Here is an 18,559-nt window from a genome sequence, read left to right as displayed (position 1 = left end):
TGCCATCTACTCCTTTTGGGTGTATTTGCTTCTTTTTGTTCTAGAGCTTTCAAGTGTGTTTGTTTCTGGAGGCACTCAGAGTTGAGTTTTCCTCTTAGCACTGCTTCCATTGTGTCCCATAAATTTGAGTATGCTGTGCCTTTATTTTACTTAAATTCTAAAAAGTGTTTGATTTCTTTCTTTATTTCATCCTTGACCAAGTTATCATCAAGTAGAGCTTTGTTCAGCTTCCATGTGTATGTGTGTCTTCCATTGTTTTTGTTGGTATTTAAGACCAGCCATAGTCTGCGGTGATCTGATAGGGTATATGGGATTTTTTTCAATTTTCTTGTATCTGTTGAGGCCTGTTTTGTGACCAATTATATGGCCAGTTTTGGAGAAGGTACTGTTAGGTACTGAGAAGAAAGTATATTCTTTGCTTTAGGGTGAAATGTTCTATTAATGTCTTTTAGATCCATTTGGTTCATAGCTTCTGTTAGTTTCACTGTGTCTCTATTTAGTCTCTGTTTCCATGATCTGTCCATTCATGATAGTGGGTTGTTGAAGTCTCCCACTGTTAATTGTGTGAGGTTCAATGTGTGCTTTGAGCTTTAGTAAAGTTTCTTTTGTGAATGTTGGTATCTTTGCATTTGGAGCATAGATGTTCAGAATTGATTTCAGCTTGATAGATTTTTTTTCTTTGATGAGTATGAAGTGTCATTTCTTATCTTTTTTTTTTATAACTTTTGGTTGAAAGTTGAATTTATTCGATATTAGAATGGCTACTCCAGCTTCTTTCTTGGGACCATTTGCTTGGGGAAAAATTTTCCAGCCTTTTACTCTGAGGTAGTATCTGTCTTTTGTCACTGAGGTATGTTTCCTGAGTGCAGCAAAATGCTCCATTCAGTTTACATATCCAGTCTGTTAGTTTATGTCTTTTTACTGGGGAATTGAGTCCATTGATGTTAAGAGATATTAAGGACCAGTGACTGTTGCTTCCTGTTATTTTTGTTGTTAGAGGTGAAATTATGTTTGTGTGACTATTTTCTTTTAGGTTTGTTGAAAGATTTCTTTCTTGCTTTATCTAGGGTGTAGTTTCCCTCCTTGTGTTGGAGTTTTCCATTTATTATTCTTTGTAGGGTTGGACTTGTGGAAAGATATCATGTAAATTTGGTTTAGCCATGGACTATCTTGGTTTCTCCATCTATGATAATTGAGTGTTTTGCTGGGTATAGTAGCCTGGGCTGGCATTTGTGTTCTCTTAGGATCTGTATGACATCTGCCCAGGATCTTCTGGCTTTTAGAGTCTCTGTTGAGAATTTAGCTGTAACTCTGATAAGTCTGCCTTTATTTGTTACTTGACCTTTCTAATATTCTTTCTTTAGTTTGTGCATTTGATGTTTTGATTATTATGTGACAGGAGGAATTTCTTTTCTAGTCCAATCTATTTTGGGTTCTGTAGTCTTCTTGTATGTTTATGGGCATCTCTTTCTTTCACCTAGAGAAGTTTTCTTCTATAATTTTGTTGAAGATTTTTAGTGGCCTGCTGATTTGGGAATCTTCTTTCTTTTATACCTATTATCCTTAGGTTTTGTCTTCTCATTTTGTCCTGGATTTCCTGTATGTTTGTGGTAGGAGATCTTTGCACTTTGCATTTTCTTTGACTGTTGTATCAGTGTTCTCTCTCTCTCTCTCTCTCTCTCTCTCTCTCTCTCTCTCTCTTTCTTCCTTTCTTTCTTTCTTTCTTTCTGTTTTTGTTTTTTTTGTTTTTCGAGACAGGGTTTCTCTGTATAGCCCTGGCTGTCCTGAAACTCACTCTGTAGACCAGGCTGGCCTCGAACTCAGAAATCCGCCTGCCTCTGCCTCCAGGGTGCTGGGATTAAAAGCGTCACCACCATGCCCGGTGTTCATCTTTTTTTCTTTTGGTTTTGTGTCAGTGTTTTCTATGGTACCTGAAATTCTCTCTTCTATCTCTTGTATTCTGTTGGTGATGCTTGCATCTGTGACTCCTGTTCTCTTTCCTAGGTTTTCTATATCCAGGGTTGTCACCCTTTGTGATTTCTTTATTGTTTCTATTTTCATTTTTAGATCCTGGATGATTTTTTTCAGTTCCTTCACCTGTTTGGTTGTGTTTTCCTGTAATTCTTTAAGGGATTTATGTGTTTCCTCTTTAAGGGCTTCTAGCTGTTAACTGTGTTCTCCTGTATTTCTTTAAGGGAGTTATTTATGTCCTTCTTCACATCCTCTATCATCATCATGAGATGTGATTTTAAAATAGAATCTTGCTTTTTCAGTGTGTTGGGTTATCCAAGGCTTGTTGTGGTGGGAGAACTGGGTTCTGATGATGCCAAGTATCCTCAGTTTCTGTTGCCTGTGTTCTTTTGTTTGCCTCTTGCCATGTGGTTATCTCTGGTGTTAGCTTATCTTGCTGTCTCTGACTGTAGCTTGTCCTTCCTATGAACCTGTGATCTAGGTGTGTCAGCACTTCTAGGAGGCTAGCTTTCTCTGGGCAGGATTTGGGTATAGAGAAATGTGGCACAGGGTTAGCTCCAGGGCGCAATGGAAACTGGAAAGATCACTTCCCCAGTTTCTCTGCAGTTCCTGTGTCCTGTGGGCTCCATGGTGTTTCCCACTTAGGCCAGGTGTTTGAGCAATAGTTTCGGTCTCACCTGTGATCTTAGGTGTGACAGCAGTCCTGAGAAACCTGCTCTCTCTGGGCAGGATTTGGGTAGGGAGAGCTGTGGCACAGGGTAAAGTCCTGAGCACAGATGGAAACTAAAAGATCCTGTCAGTATTTTTATCTTCCAATAATGATATCAGGTAATTGTCTTGTTACCCACATGTAAATTCTTTGGAACAAGTCACTTATATATTCAGTATCCAAATACATCACTACACATATATGTCACTGAACACTCATACTACTTTTAAAGTGTAAGTTTGTTATTTGATACAGTTTAACTTATCATTTTTTAATGTTATGGCTAGTGTACTTGATAATTTAGAAATGAGCTAATTTTTTATTTGAAATAAAAAGGTCAATGTTAACTTTTCATCCAATATCCCGTTGTCCCAGTATCATTTGCTGAAGTTGACTTCTTGCCTTTGCAGTGATGTAGCTGGTTAGATGGAAAGACCCCATGCAGTTGGGCTCCAATTTTCTTGTATTGTTTGCTGGTATTTTATGTTTTTGTAACTTAGGTACATTGTCTCATGATTATATTTTACCATGATATTTCTGTCTGGTTTTAGACATTATGAACTGATGCTTAACCAACGTTCCCCCTTTCCCCACTGACTTATTTTTCCTTTTTTTGCACCAGGGCCACACTGTTTTGATCACTTTAGCTTTGTAATAAGCAGTATGAATCTCCCAAGTCTTTAAGATGCTTTGGGCTATGGTTTGGATTTCTAGCTAAAATTTTGCATCATTTTATTTAAATTTTTATAAAGTTGTATAGTTATAATAACTATTGTTGTATATCATGATTAATTTGTGGAAATGTAAAAAACTTAACTTTTGAAACCATAACACACAATGACTAATAGTTGAAACCCTCAGGATGAACTGGATACTACAGCCTCCTTTGGGTCTGCTGCTCCTTTGGAGAATCCATATCTGAATCCATATTCAGGTACCTCATTTGCCTAGCAACGTTTTGCCTCCCAGCCTTGGCATTCACTCATCTTTTCTTTTGTGTTTGGTAAGGCTGCAGGTCAACTTCTGTAGGTGGTATCCTTAGAGCTGTAGCTATGGCACACTGTGTGTCTCTTGTTGTGATGCCTGTTGCCCAGGACAAAGAGGTTAAAAGTGAAGGGAGTTCCACTGTTTCACTGAGATGGAATTGAGATAGATGAATGAATCATATAATGATTGTAAATGTTTCTGGGATATATTATTGATGACCCAACAATGGATAGCAATGAAATCAGAATAATTATTTTAAAAATTTTTGAGATTTATTTTCTTTTTTGTATATGAGTGTTTTTCCTGGATGTATGCCTATGTACCACATGTGTGCTTGGTGCCTGTGCATTTCAGAAGAAAGTGTTAGATCCCTTCAACCTGGAGTTACAAATGTTTGTGAGTTGCCATGTGGGTATTAAGAACCCAAAGCAGGTCCTCTGCAAGAGCAACAAGTGCTCTCAATCACTAAGCCACCTCTCCAGTTTGAAGTTCTGTCAGTTATTGCCATGTCTTGAATATGTATCATTTCTTAATGTTGGAAGATTTGAACACAAAGAAACTCTCCATTTTGTAAAACACATATTGAATTATTGTAAACGATAGAGACCTCACTAAAGATTAGAACTCATTTTTCTTCCCAAACTGTATTTTGATACCCATCATCTGTCTTCTCTGTATCTCCCTCCCCTAACATCCATTTATCACCATTATTTTCTCTACTTTTATGAAGAGACTATTTTCAGGTGTTTTAAATGGGTGAGACGAAGTAATAACTTGTTTCATCTGTCTTATTTCCTTTAATATAATTGTCTATATTTCCATATATGTTATTGGAACATTTTAGGCTTTTATTCTTTCTGTAGCTGAATAGTATTCACCAGCCGGTGGACACTTACATTACTTTCATATTTAACTACTGTACACAGTAATAAGCATAGGCCTGCACATTTCTTTTTGATCTCCCTGATACTTCCATTTGATATCTTTCTTGCACAGAGAAATTAAGTGTTGCATAATTTCTAAAATTTCAGTATTTTCCATATGTTATTTGTTACCAATTCCTGTTTAAATACATTTTCTGTGATTTCAGGGGTTTTTCTTTCAGCTTTAGCTTTATTGCCTAGGGATATGGTCACTTTTTATAAACATATACTTGCACTGTCATTTAAGAATTGATTAGTGTTAAGGGTGTAGCTGAGCAACAGCTCATTCACTGAGCCTAAGCAAGGCCCTAGACAGAGGGTTGGTTCAATCTCAACTAAATGAAACAACAAAAATAAATATTAAGTTAGACCAGATGAATGTATTGCTTGGCATTCTCTCTATATTGTTGAAATTTTATTTCACAAACCCCCAAGAAAAGGTTTGTACCTTTGTCAAATCACAGTTATAGTTTTGTGTGTCATGTTTTCTCTGTTTGCAGTTCTTCTCTTTGGCCAGTATGAGCCCTCCTTCATCTTCCTCTGCTAGTTCTCCCTGCACCTCCAGATCTTCTGTCTTCCACAGCCCCTGCCTTTGCAGCTGTACTGGGCACTGACTCACCCTTAAGTTACTCAGGTTTTTGTTTTAGTGACAAAATTCCTGAGAAAAATAATTTAAAAGTGGAAAAATTTACTTTGGATCCCAGGTTCCATAGCTGTCTCCACTGAGTTTTAAGCTATCGTGAAATACAGCAGCATGGCCCAGGACATGCAGTAGAGAAAAGCTGCTTATTTCACGGTGCCAGGAAATATAAAGGGGAGCCAAAGGAAGGAAACCAGAGAGGAGAGTGTTCTGTAGATAAGGTGTACCCTTCAAGGAAATGCCCCCTATCATCTAATGTCTCCAAATAGGCCCCATTACCTTTCAATAATGCTGTCACATGACTAATACATCAGTTGGGTCAGAGCCCTTATATACTTGCCACTTTCCCAAGTTCCCTCCTCTGACCCTTCACGTGACCATGCCTTTGGGAGACATTTCACACTTGATCTTAGCCAAAAGGCCGAGAAGCCATGACATTTCACATTTAAATCATAACTACCATAATAGATTGTCCAGATACTAAATGTTCTTTCTAGTCTCCTGTTCAGCCTCGGATACTTCATACTGTCTCTGTCTCCCTCATCCTGCTCAGCCTCTGATGTTCCATGCCAGGCTGCTCCTCTATGCCTGAACTCCCCTCACCGTGGCCAGGCATCTCAGTTGGCTTTCAGTAATGTCTTCCTCATTACTCATGTTATTTCTCCCTTGGCTTTATTTCCAAAGTTTTACTTAATCCCAATGTCTAGAATCTGAGACTTCAAAACTATTTTCTCCTACACTCAAGAGATTCCCACAGCATCACTAATGGTTCTAGCCCTGTGCTGGGCTGTGGCTATGTTGCCCTCTCCTCTTGATGACTGCTCACTCAGCCTTTGTTATGCTGAAGGGCTGGGGAAGGGAGAGGTTTTTTTTTTTTTTTTTTTTACTGTCATTTTTGAAGGCTATAGAAGTCTAACTTGATAATTTTCTCCCATACTTTGTAAATGTCATCCTGATGCCTTCTTGCCCTTGTTCTGTTGAGAGATCAGATTTTATGCATCATGGTTCTTTATCCAAAATGTCCTGCATATCCCATTTTTTGTTAATTTCAAGACCTCTTTGTATTTGGATTTCAGCAATTTGATTAAGTGTACATAGGTATGGGTTTTAAACAATTATTGTTTATTTTGTTTGGGGTTTACTGAGATCCTTGGACCTGAAAATTGATGTTCTCCATCAATTTTAGAATAATCTCAGTTATTATCTTCACAAATATCTATTTTCCTCCCTCCTTAGTACTCCAATTACACATATATTATTTTATTTAATAACATTCCACAGGCACTTGACTCCTGTTTCTTCTCTCATTTTTTTGGTCATTACTTTTCTCTTTAAAAAGTCCTTTCTTTCCCCCATGGGATTCCTTTAATGATCTGCAAGTTCACAATGCTCTTCCTTTGCCATGATCAGTATGCTGTAAGCCCATCACATGAATTCTTTAATTTTTCTACTTACATTTTTAATTAGATATTTTCTTTATTTACATTTCAAATGTTATCCCCTTTCCTAGTTTTCCCTTCAAAAATCCCCTGTCCCCTCCCTCCCTGCTCCCCAACCCACCCACTCCCATTCCTGGTCCTGGCATTCCCCTATACTGGGTCATAGAACCTTCACAGGAAAATAATTAGTGTTTTATTAACCTAGAATTTCTATTTAGTTTTCACACACACTGGGGGCAGACAGAGAGTTAAATGACACAAACTGCTCATCAAGACCAAGGAATACTTATTCAGTGGGTTATAGAGGTCCTAGTGTACAAATCAACCTCACCCAGTCCTGGGAGAGGTATGAATAGACAATAGGTAAGCCAAGTATATGTGTATGTGTAGGTATATAATGTGTACAGTGGTAGCTGTCTATATATCTACTCATTAAATTTTAAGATAAAAATCAATGATTTTTTTCTGTAGGAAAAAAAGGCTGCTTAAAGAAAATTCAAGTAATTAAGAGATTATGGGTACAGTATGATATAAAAAGCAAAATATTTTGTTATTTGGAGGCATAGAAGGCTATTCTGAAGATTTGCTAAAGCTCAAGATCAGAAAGTAAGTGATAAACCCAGCAACGTGAAATATCAGTAATGAAGAAGAGTTAAAAAGGAAGACAGTAATTTTATGAGGTTCCATTTGTCAATTCTCGATCTTACAGCACAAGCCATTGCTGTTCTTTTTTTTTTACATATTTTCCTCAATTACATTTCCAATGCTGTCCCAAAAGTCCCCCATACCCTCCCCCCTCACCTTCCCTACCCACCCATTCCCATTTTTTTTGGCCCTGGCGTTCCCCTGTGCTGTTCTATTTAGGAATTTTTCCCCTGTGCCCATATCTTCAAGGCTTTTCCCCACTTTCTCCTCTATAAGTTTCAGTGTCTCTGGTTTTATGAGGAGTTCCTTGATCCACTTACACTTGACCTTAGTACAAGGAGATCAATTTGCATTCTGCTACATGATAACCGCCAGTTGTGACAGCAACATTTGTTGAAAATGCTGTCTTTTTTCCACTGGATGGTTTTAGCTCCCTTGTCAAAGATCAAGTGACCATGGGTGTGTGGGTTCATTTCTGGGTTTTTAATTTTATTCCATTGGTCTACCTGTCTATCGCTATACCAGTACCATGCAGTTTTTATCACAATTGCTCTGTAGTAAAGCTTTAGGTAAGGCATGGTGATTCCACCAGAGATACTTTTATCATTGAGGAGAGTTTTTGCTATCCTAGGTTTTTTTGTTATTCCAGATGGATTTGCAAATTGCGCTTTCTAACTCAGTGAAGAATTGAGTTGGAATTTTGGTGGGGATTGCATTGAATCTGTAGGTTGCTTTTGGCAAGATAGCCATTTTCACTATATTGATCCTGCCAATCCACATACTATATTGATCCTGCCAATCCATGAGCATGGGAGATCTTTCCATCTTCTGAGATCTTCTTTTATTTCTTTCTTCAGAGACTTGAAGTTCTTATCGTACAGATCTTTCACTTCCTTAGTTAGAATCACACCAAGGTATTTTATATTATTTTTGACTATTGTGAAAGGTGTTGTTTCCCTAATTTCTTTCTCAGCCTGTTTATCCTGTGAGTAGAGAAAAGCCACTGATTTGTTTGAATTAATTTTATATCCAGCTAAAGCATCTGTAAAGCAAAAGATGCTGTCAATAAGACAAAAAGGCCACCAACAGATTGGGAAAGGATCTTTACCAATCCTAAATCAGATAGGGGATTAATATCCAATATATATAAAGAAATCAAGAAGACGGATTCCAGAAAACCAAATAACCCCATTAAAAATGGGGCACAGAGCTAAACAAAGAATTCTCAACTGAGGAATATCAAATGGCTGAGAAGCACCTGAAAAAATGTTCAACATCCTTAATCATCAGGGAAATGCAAATCAAAACAACCATGAGATTCCACCTCAGTCAGAATGGCTAAGATCAAAACTTCATGTGACAGCAGATGCTGGTGAGGATGTGGAGAAAGAGGAACACTCCTCCATTGCTGGTGGGATTGCAAGCTGGTACAACCACTCTGGAAATCAGTCTGGCGGTTCCTCAGAAAATTGGACATAGTACTACCGGAGGATCCAGGAATACTTCTACTGGGCATATATCCAAAAGATGTTCCAACTGGTAATGACACATGCTCCACTATGTTCATATCAGCCTTATTTATAATAGCCAGAAGCTGGAAAGAACCCAGATGTCCCTCAACAGAGGAATGGATACAGAAAATGTGGTACATTTACACAATGGAGTACTACTCAGCTATTAAAAGTAATGAATTTATGAAATTCCTAGGCAAATGGATGGATCTGGAGGGTATCATCCTGGGTGAGGTAACACAATCACAAAAGAACTCAGCTGGGGCGTGGTGGCACCTGCCTTTAATTCCAGCACTTGGGAGGCAGAGGCAGGCAGATCTCTGAGTTCGAGGCCAGCCTGGTCTACAGAGCGAGTTCCAAGACAGCCAGGGCTACACAGAGAAACCCTGTCTCAAAAAACAAAAAACAAAAAAAAAACAAAAAAAAAAAATCAAAAAACAAAACAACAAAAAAAAGAACTCACATGATATGCACTCACTGATACTTAGAAACTTAGAATACCCAAGATACAACCTATAAAACACATGAAACTCAAAAAGAAGGAAGACCAAAGTGTGGACAATTCGCCCCTTCTTAGAATTGGGAACAAAACACCCATGGAGTTACAGAGACAAAGCTTGGAGCTGAGATGAAAGGATGGACTATCCAGACACTGTCTCGCCTGGGGGTTCATCCCATAACCAGCCACCACACACAGACACTATTGCATATGCCAGCAAGATTTTGCTGAAGGGACCCTGATATAGCTGTCTCTTATGAGGCTAAGCCTGGCAAACACAGAAGTGGATGCTCACAGTCAGCTATTGGATGGAATATAGGGCCCCCAATGGAGGAGCTAGAGAAAGCACCCAAGGAACTGAAGGGGTCTGTAACCCTATAGGTGGAACAACAATATGAACTAACCAGTACCCCCAGAGCTTGTGTCTCTAGCTGCATATGTAGCAGAAGATGGCCTAGCTGGCCATCATTGGGAAGAGAGGCCCCTTGGTCTTGCAAACTTTATATGCCCCTGTACAGGGGAAACACCAGGGTCAAGAAGTGGAAGTGGGTGGATAGGGGAGTGGGGCGCGGGGGGGGGGGCGGTATAGGGACTTTCGGGATAGCATTGGAAATGTAAATGAAGTAAATACCTAATAAAAAATTGGAGGAAAAAAAAAGAAGGAAGACAGTAAGTCAGCTGCAGCTCTACCACAAGACCTCTAAAATAGAAACATGCAGCACTCAGCTCGCATTGGGGAAAGTTAGGCAAGCTGTGGTCCACAAGAGGAAACACTCCAGAATGTCATATCTCAAACTGGGAAGACAGAGAAACTGGGAAAGTTCTCTATTTCATAATTTCGAATAAAATAACTGTTAGATGAGAATTACAAAATGCCTGTGCTACAAAATACAGATGGGGAAACTCAGAGAGCACCTGTCAGGGTGACCTTTCCAGTGAAAAAAGAGACTCACATGCTCACTATGGAGAGCTCCAAGGGTCACCAACATAACTCAACCATAAGCTTAGCTTTGGAAGGTGGAGCATCTCTTACTGTGACTTTATTATAAAACATGCAAAATTATTTTCAAAATACATTGATTTTTTTTTCCTGAAAGAACCATTAGTCTTACTCATGCCAATGATACAAAACAAATTGTTTATATCTGTGACCTTGGTGGTCAAGGAAACCAGCTAGACATCTTTCAGTCCTAGTAATGTTAATATCATACAGAAGACCAGGAAACAGAAACAACTGCATGTTTTACAAATTTGTGTGTTTTGTTTGTGGGTTTTTGTTTTATTTTGTTTTTGGTGGAAGGGGGTGTGGAGATAGGGTCTCATGTACTTTAGTCTGATCTCATGTACTATGTATCTGAAGATGACCTTGAGCATCCAATCCTCTTGCCTTGATCTCCCAGTACTGGAGCTACAGGTGTGTGCCACCAAACCCAGTATTGCTATTAATTTTTCTTAAAAGATGGAAATTGAATGCCTAGTCATCTCCCTAGAGCTATTATTCTGCAACAGTTTGATTTCCACTGTAGAACAGAAGATTCTGAAAATGCACAAGTCAGCTTTGTCTGTGATGTCAGTGATGAAGGTAAAAGTTCCTTGCTATAACAATGAGGAGAGTTATCACTTCTGGAAATCAACTCAAACCAAGTTGTCAGTCAAATTTAAGAGCTACAGAAATGGTATAAATGCATGGAAAATGGTTAGGTGTTTAAATTAATGTCACCTGTGAAACCACCATTGCTCCACAAGAAGCAATAAACTCATAAAGAGATTCTTTGTTAATATATACTCAATCTAGAGACAATTTCAAATTAAAAGTATTACTGGTTAGAGTTAGAATGGAGGGATGTACTTTGCAAGTGTGAGATTTGCAAAGGAATGTTCTTATGTTGGGAGAGACTTTTCTGGTTTACTGAAAAAAGAAGCAAAAACTGTTTTGTTTCAGATCTGACTAACCAGTATTCTAGGGTGGTAGTCACAGAGCCTGTACATGGCACGCCTTGTAAGGTGCTTCTGTCAGGGAGGACATAGAACTACAGGCAAAGCAGTGTGCTGAGGCTCCAGAAAAGAATTGGACCCCTTAGAAGAGGTGGGGTTTTTTTGTTTGTTTTTTGTTTTTGTTTTTTACCTTTATCTCCCTTCCTTCCTTCCTTCCTTCCTTCCTTCCTTCCTTCCTTCCTTCCTTCCTTCCTTCCTTCCTTTTTTATTTGATTTTATTCTTTATTATGTTTTGTTTGTATTTTTGCTTTTTATTTTCCAAGACAGGGTTTCTCTGAATATCCCTGATTTTCCTGAAACTCTTTTGTAGACCAGGCTGGCCTTGAACTCAGACCCACCTGTCATGCTGGGATTAAAGGTGTGTTTCATCACTGCCCAGCCTTGTTTTACTTCCATATGTTTGTGGTAATGACAGTGTAGTCCAAGCTGGCCTGGAACTCCAGATCCTTCTGCTTCAGTCTCCCACGTCTGGGATTTTTGATACAGACCCTGAGCATCGGGTCACACTGACACTGCTAGTGGAGAACAGCTGTCCTGTGGTCCATAGCAGTGTCTGCTCTGTGCATTGGTACATACGCACACACTTGCTACAGCAATGGCTCCCAGTCCTTCACTGGACTGTACTTCCCTGAAGGACAATTAGTATGCAAGCAGTCCTTATTTGTAGATCTATGTTGATAAATTCTGTACTCTATTTATAAGTAAAGATTACAGGGGCTGGAACATTCTCCAGTGCTCAGCAGTTAAGAGGACATGCTGCTCTTGGAGGGGACGTAAAATCAATTCCCAGAACTCACATTGGCTAAACCATCTGTAACTCCAGCTCTGGGTGGATCTGTGCCCTGGTTTCCAAGGACATTTTCACTCATTCCTATAATTAAAAGTAAAACAAAACTCTTTAAAAATTATGAATATCCTTTCATTTTTATACTCTGAGGTTTGGATATGGGAAAACACTGAAAATTTCTGAGCTGTCCAGAGCACATCTTTCCAGCCAAGGTCAGAAAAAGTAACATTCTGCCTGTATTATTATTATCATTATTATTACCATAATAATTACCATTATCACCATAATAATAATAATGATAATAATAATAAATACATGCTGGTATTCACAGGATGCCTCACAATGCTCAGATCCAACTTGCCATGTGGCTTAAGCTTTTATGCTATACACAGATCATCCATGACAGTCTATTTATGCCACATTAGTGCATTTTCATACTTTGAGTTGGTGATGATGATGTCATCCAATGCCACTCAGAAGAGTTCTGAAACAGAGTCTGTAAGCACCAGAAAGCTGTACTTGTTTGTACTTGTTTGTACTTGTTTGATGATCTTAGTTTCAGCATGAGTTATAGTGCTGTACAATGTAGATATCATTTTAAAACAGGTAGGACAGGATTTATCTGATCAATTAGTGAAAATGCTTCGGCCAGAGCCTTGAAAGAAGCAGCCAATTCTCATCAGCCCAGCCATCCTTGCTAATGAAAGTCGAATGTATTTATTATTTTTGAATGTCTAGCCCTTAGAGTTTAGTAAACATTCATGGACTTTTATGAGCAATTGTTTGGATAAGAGAATTGGAAGGAATAAATCTATTACTTGAAAAAAATTACTGAACTCAGAATAAGGGATTTAATACTACCCAGACAAACAGGAAGCCATTGGAGATGGTTTAGTCCTAAAAGGATCCTTTGATTGTAAATTGTTCAGTAGGCTTGATGGAACCTGGAACAAGGTTGGTATGAGGGACAGAACACACATGCCTGGGTTGTTGTTCACAGGGAGCTTGTGAAGAAGTTTGAGCAGGCCTTCCAAGGGATGTATTGTAGAAATGGGAGTGGAGAGAGGCTGAAATATCAAGCAGAGGCATGTGGATTCTGCCACAGAGCTGAGGGCAGAGAGTGAAGACAAGGAGCAGGTGACAGACAAAGGGACTGATGTGTGGAGTCAGTGATTGTCAGCCAAGGATGGAGCAGGCAAGGGATGGGGCTAACCTGTGGGGTTTGCTTCTCTTGGCTCAGTTCTGGTGTGTGCACATGGTTTTGTTATTTTCTTCACAGCATGCTATTACTCCTGTTCTACTGAGACTTTTAAGATACCAGTAATGAATCACAGCCCTTATTTATTATAACTAAGTAGCTGAGGAATTTCTAAGGCTACTGAGTGAAAGAGGGGGACAATGGATCCACTTTTACAATGAAGGGTGAATTTTTGTAGCTAGTTGTAAAAATTTGTCTGGGGAGAAGGATGTCTGATTTATTTGTGTGTATGTGTGTGTCTGTGTGTGTGCATGTATATGTATATACATGTAGGTATATGTTCCCGAGTGTGTATATGTGAGTGGGCATTTATAGGCTAGTGGTTGACATAGAATGACTTCCTGGATTTCTTCCTTTCTTATTTATTTTTAATTTTAGTTAATTAAAAAATAGATGTATGCTTATATGTTTGTGGGTGTGTATGTTCCAGAAGAGAGCAGTGGGTGCTAGAGACTAAACTTATGTCCTCTGGAAAAGCAGCAAGGATCCTTTCTTTAGTGCTGAATTATCTCAATAGAAGGAGTTATTTCTTAAGAGTGCATTTCTAAAAAGAAAAAAAGAAGCTGGCTTCTATTTTGCTATAGGCTGTTAGCATAACCCATTGCACAATGCTGCCCATAAGCCACTTGGAAATGTTGGATAATATTTAATCCCTGGCAAACATCTCAAATAATAATGAACTATAGATTTCTTAAAATGTCAACTGTAAAGGGAGATTTGAATGGCATTTTAAAAGCTAGGATTTAGTCTATTTGTGGCTAAGTACTAAATATGTTCAATTGAACTGGAGATTAAATGTCACAGGAATTGGGACGGTCCTTATCTTTCCTCATCTGCTTTGAGTTTAATGCATCTCCATGAACAAAGCTGTGTTTGTGAAGGATATTAAGGTGTGTTTGGCCTTGTCCTCCACCCCCAGCCCTCTATAGCCCTTCTTGCAAGGCTATGTTCCCTGGGCTGATTGACACATAAACAGAAGACAAATGGTGCAGAGATGACTCTCATGATAATTCATTTTTCAACTAGTCATGAAGATATTTTGATTACAGTATGTTTAAGTGATTACAGCACTGTCAGTTGTGCTAGGCTTGCTGGGAAGGAGCAAATGGGAAACAAGTTATATGTTGTTTGTGCCCAACAAAAGATGCACTGTGGTGTGATGATTTTAATTCCTAAAGGCAAACTACGGCTAAAGGAGATTAAAATATGTCGTACCATAAGGTGAGTCAACTAAACACAGACAACATGAAATGAAAACTACACAACTTTGAGGCATAAGTATTTTATTTTGGAAAGTAAAATGCTATTATGTGAAAGAAACCAGTATTTTTACTAACAGACTGTGTACAGCTAGTTAAGACATTGTGTGGCTTGATTTTAGTTTATACGAATCATAATTATTCAGCAAGCTTATTGAGTCATGAAACTGAAATCACAGGGCTTGAGCATTCAATAGCATAAATCTTATTGTTCTAGGAGTATTGACCAGAAGAGACCCCAGCAGAATGTCTAGGCCCAAACTAGAATTATGTGACTAAGAGGGCTGCATGAATGTTCCCATTTGTTTACAGCTTACAGTTCACACTACTGTTTTTGGCTTTTCCACAGGATAATTGACCGCTTAGATGGAGTTCGCTTATTGTGGTCCCTGCTCAAAAACCCACACCCAGACGTGAAGGCCAGTGCTGCATGGGCACTTTGTCCCTGCATTGAAAATGCAAAGGTAGATGGGATTGCTAACTGGTCTCTTCTAGAACTTCTAAACCTTTGAATCATGTCAGCACAGGCTACTCATTTATTTGGACTCACTTTTGGTCAGATTGGTCTGATAGAAGAAAGATGACTAAATTAGTAAAGTGATTTTTAGCAGTGATTTCTTCTGATGTTTGAAAAATATCACATGAAACTAGACAAAAGTAACAGCAAAGTAGCCTTGTTCTTCTCTTTTAGGAGATGAGAACATGACTGCACTACATTTTCTGTTGGTCAAGGAGAAGACAAACTGGGGGACCTTGGTTGTTTCCCAGGGTTACAGCAGTAGCAACAGCAGGGTGTCCTTGAAAAGTCACTTAACATTAAAGGCAGGATTAAATATTTATTTGTTGGAAATAATCTATTTATTAGTTACTTTAGTTTTCATTTGTACATTTCTTTTTTTGAAACATCTCTTTCAGCCTGCTTTTCTCTTTGTGGCACTGGAATGGAATTTGGGTCTCATACATTGTTGTATGCCGGCCCCCGGCCTACATGAACCCTGTACACCTGGGAGGCAGGCTGGGGCTGAATGAGACTTAGACTGCGAGAGAAAATAATGGAGACCAAGACACGTTTCTGTTCAAGGCTTGCGAGTTTATTAAGAGACCATGCTTATAAGAGGGAAGGCCCATCCCCCTGCCAGTCCACTCTTGGTGCCTGGAGCCATTCTGTCAGCACTTGATCCCCAGGCTGGTTGCTTATTCAGGAATGTCTCAGGAAGACAGGTTCAGCCTCTCAGCAGGTAACAGAATCTCAGGGCAGTTGTCATTTCAAAAGAAGCCAGCCAAGTCAGAAAGCTGCACCGCAGGTGGCCCCACCTCAGTGGTGACATGGTCTGTACCAGCCCTCTTCAGGCTAGGGGAGGCTACAATACATGCTCCAAGATCTGTTTTGGTAAAGTCATGTTCAGTTGCCAGGCTGACCTCAGTTTACAGGCAGAGCCGACTCACTCCTTCAATCCCCTGAGTAGTTTTGATTTTAGGTACTTGCCTCCAAACCTAGCCTGCTTCTCTTACCATTACTTCACATTTTACAATTTCTCTTAAAGACTTTCCACTGAATGTTTTAATTTGTTATTAAAGAATTAATTTCTATAAAAATTTAGCGTGACCTAAATTATGATCTTAAATATGAAAAAATGAGTTGTGAGGTTTGCTAGGAGTAGATTTTGATTTTGCTACTATAAAATGATTATTGGACCATGTTTTTACCACAGGACAAATAAATAAAAAACTGGTAAAGAGCTCAAGTGTTCACCTAGAGAAAAATGGACAACAGGATAATAGTTAATTAATATTGTATTAGGCAACACAGCAATACAAAATAAATTTATCTAATGTGTTTGGCAGTGTTGCCATATCTCATAAAATGTATTAAAGCAAGAGGCGAGCTACAATAGATGTTTAATATGATTTCTATTAAAATGCAAACAAAAATTTAATATAAACTTTAAATATTACTTAGGAAGCAAGAAAGTCTACTGGTAAAATTAATACAATATATGCTTGTAGGAAAATTCTTATCAGTTCCTTTAGCTGTCATTCCAGCCCTTCATTCATTAATATTCATAACTATTAAAACAACCAAATATTTAAGAAATTTTAATGGTATTAAAATACAAACCAAGATTAGCAGGACAAACTTTAGAGGACATAGATAATGTAAGGTGTAGAATATACATTTAAAAATTAAAAAACTGAATATCCTTGGAAAGATATAAAGGAGAACACTAAGTCTAAATAGATTGTTAAAACAAAATTCTGAATACCTGTATACAAACTTAAACATTCTATCTCCAGATATTAAAGAAACTATACAAAAAAATCACATTAACATTTAGGCTGAATGAAGTAGAAAGTTAAGAGTTCTTTGGAAAGTCAGTTGTGTTGGATGGTGTTTTGCTGGGGCAAACATGTGAAGGAACATTTGTGTTGAAGTAGACACATATGAAAGGCTAAGGCAGACTCATGAAGAAACATTTCCCTGAAGCAAACACAGGTAAATAGGTGTTCTGCTAAAACAAGCGCATGAAAGGACATAAAGGATTCTTTGCTAAAAACACACATATTAGTCTGCCTTATACTGTGGTGTTGAGCTCCATTTGTTGGGACTCCATAGAGACAAAGGCATCAAAAAACTTCTGTTTCTTTGCCACTTCCTCCAACTCAGGCTGATTGGCAGAGTGATGTCAGCTGAGACAGACTCGTGTGGAGTTTTGTTAAATCAGACTTGCATGCTAAGACAAGACCCATGGTGAGACAAGTCACATGGAGGACATGTGATGTTTGGAGGGATATAAACAGGACTCGATGGACAGTGGAGAGGGCTGAACTTGACTTGTTGGTACAGCTATGTAATGCTGTGTAAAGCTATGTAATGCTTTTTGGTTATGTATCTTCCCTGATCTTTGCTTTGCTGAGAGAGGCACAGCAGAGAACTCCTGGTACCTCCTTGTTGACTCATGTCGAAGCTGAGACCTGGTTGTCTGTTGATTTGTATTTGCCATCCTGACTACCAAACTAGACTGCTGGTGTATCTGTGAAGTGTTTGCCAGTAGAACAAGCTGCTGACATGTAATCTGAACTGCAGATTTCCTGACAACACAGATGGGAGTTCCTTCCAAGAACCTTTCTAAACAGGTCTACTTTCCCTGTACCCTTTCTTTTCCACTATCTCTGGAGGGTGGTGGGATAAAAGGGAGGGGGGTTGTTAAAGCATTTAAGAACCATCATTAAAAGTAAACACTGGAAATTTAAAAATAATAGCTTAACAAAATTTTCTTTTGTAATTTTTCATTAGTTCTTTGGAACATTTTGTATAATATGTAGTTCTATTCCCCCCTCCTTTAACTTCTCCCAGATCAACCCCTTCCATACACACCTAACTTTGTGCCTTCTTTTAAAACAAAACAAAACAAAACAAAACAAAACAAAACAAAAAAAAAAAAAAACTATCAGTCCTAATCTGTGCTTCCCATATTGTCCTGGATAAGTGGCCCTCCACTGGAACAGGGTGACCTACAAGGACACACACCCTTGAATAAAATTTACTCTTCCTCCCATAGCAGCTATCAGCTGTCAACAGCTCCTCATGTGCTTGTGTGACTTCATTCCCTTCTCCCTTTTGTGGGTTTCAATCTTGCATGCTATCACAGCTGCTGTGAGTTCAAATGTGGAACTGCTCTTCTGTGTCCAGAGAACATGATTTTCTTGTACTCAGCCTCTGCCTCTATCTCCCACAGTCCTTCAGCCTTCTCTTCCATAAGATTCCTTATTCTTGGGAGGAGGAGGTGGAATATAAATATTCAATGTATGGCTGAACATTCTATAAATTTTTGTTCTTTGTATTTTGAGCAGCTATGGATCTCTGCATCCATCACCATCTACTGAAGAAGGACGATTCCTTGATGAGAGTTGAGACATGCATTAGTTTATGGGTAG

The 18,559-nt window shown here is 38.7% G+C and overlaps 1 protein-coding gene across 8 annotated transcripts in view; it reads left to right on the top strand.

Annotated features, from left to right (window-relative positions):
* The window catches only part of Odad2 (outer dynein arm docking complex subunit 2), a 220,973-nt gene that overhangs the window by 107,720 nt on the left and 94,694 nt on the right, over nucleotides 1–18,559 (top strand). For all 8 annotated transcript variants that reach the window (XM_085833537.1, XM_085833542.1, XM_085833536.1 and 5 more), the window contains one exon: nucleotides 14,973–15,087. In XM_085833537.1, the coding sequence (XP_085689663.1) occupies nucleotides 14,973–15,087 (115 nt within the window). The remainder of the gene's footprint in view (nucleotides 1–14,972; nucleotides 15,088–18,559) is intronic.

This window comes from Mus caroli, unplaced genomic scaffold, assembly GCF_978045245.1.
Source record: "Mus caroli unplaced genomic scaffold, Mus_caroli_1 scaffold_19, whole genome shotgun sequence".
Taxonomy (NCBI): Eukaryota; Metazoa; Chordata; class Mammalia; order Rodentia; family Muridae; genus Mus; species Mus caroli.
Note: the sequence above shows the minus strand (reverse complement) of the source record. Positions and strands in the feature narration are given on the sequence as shown.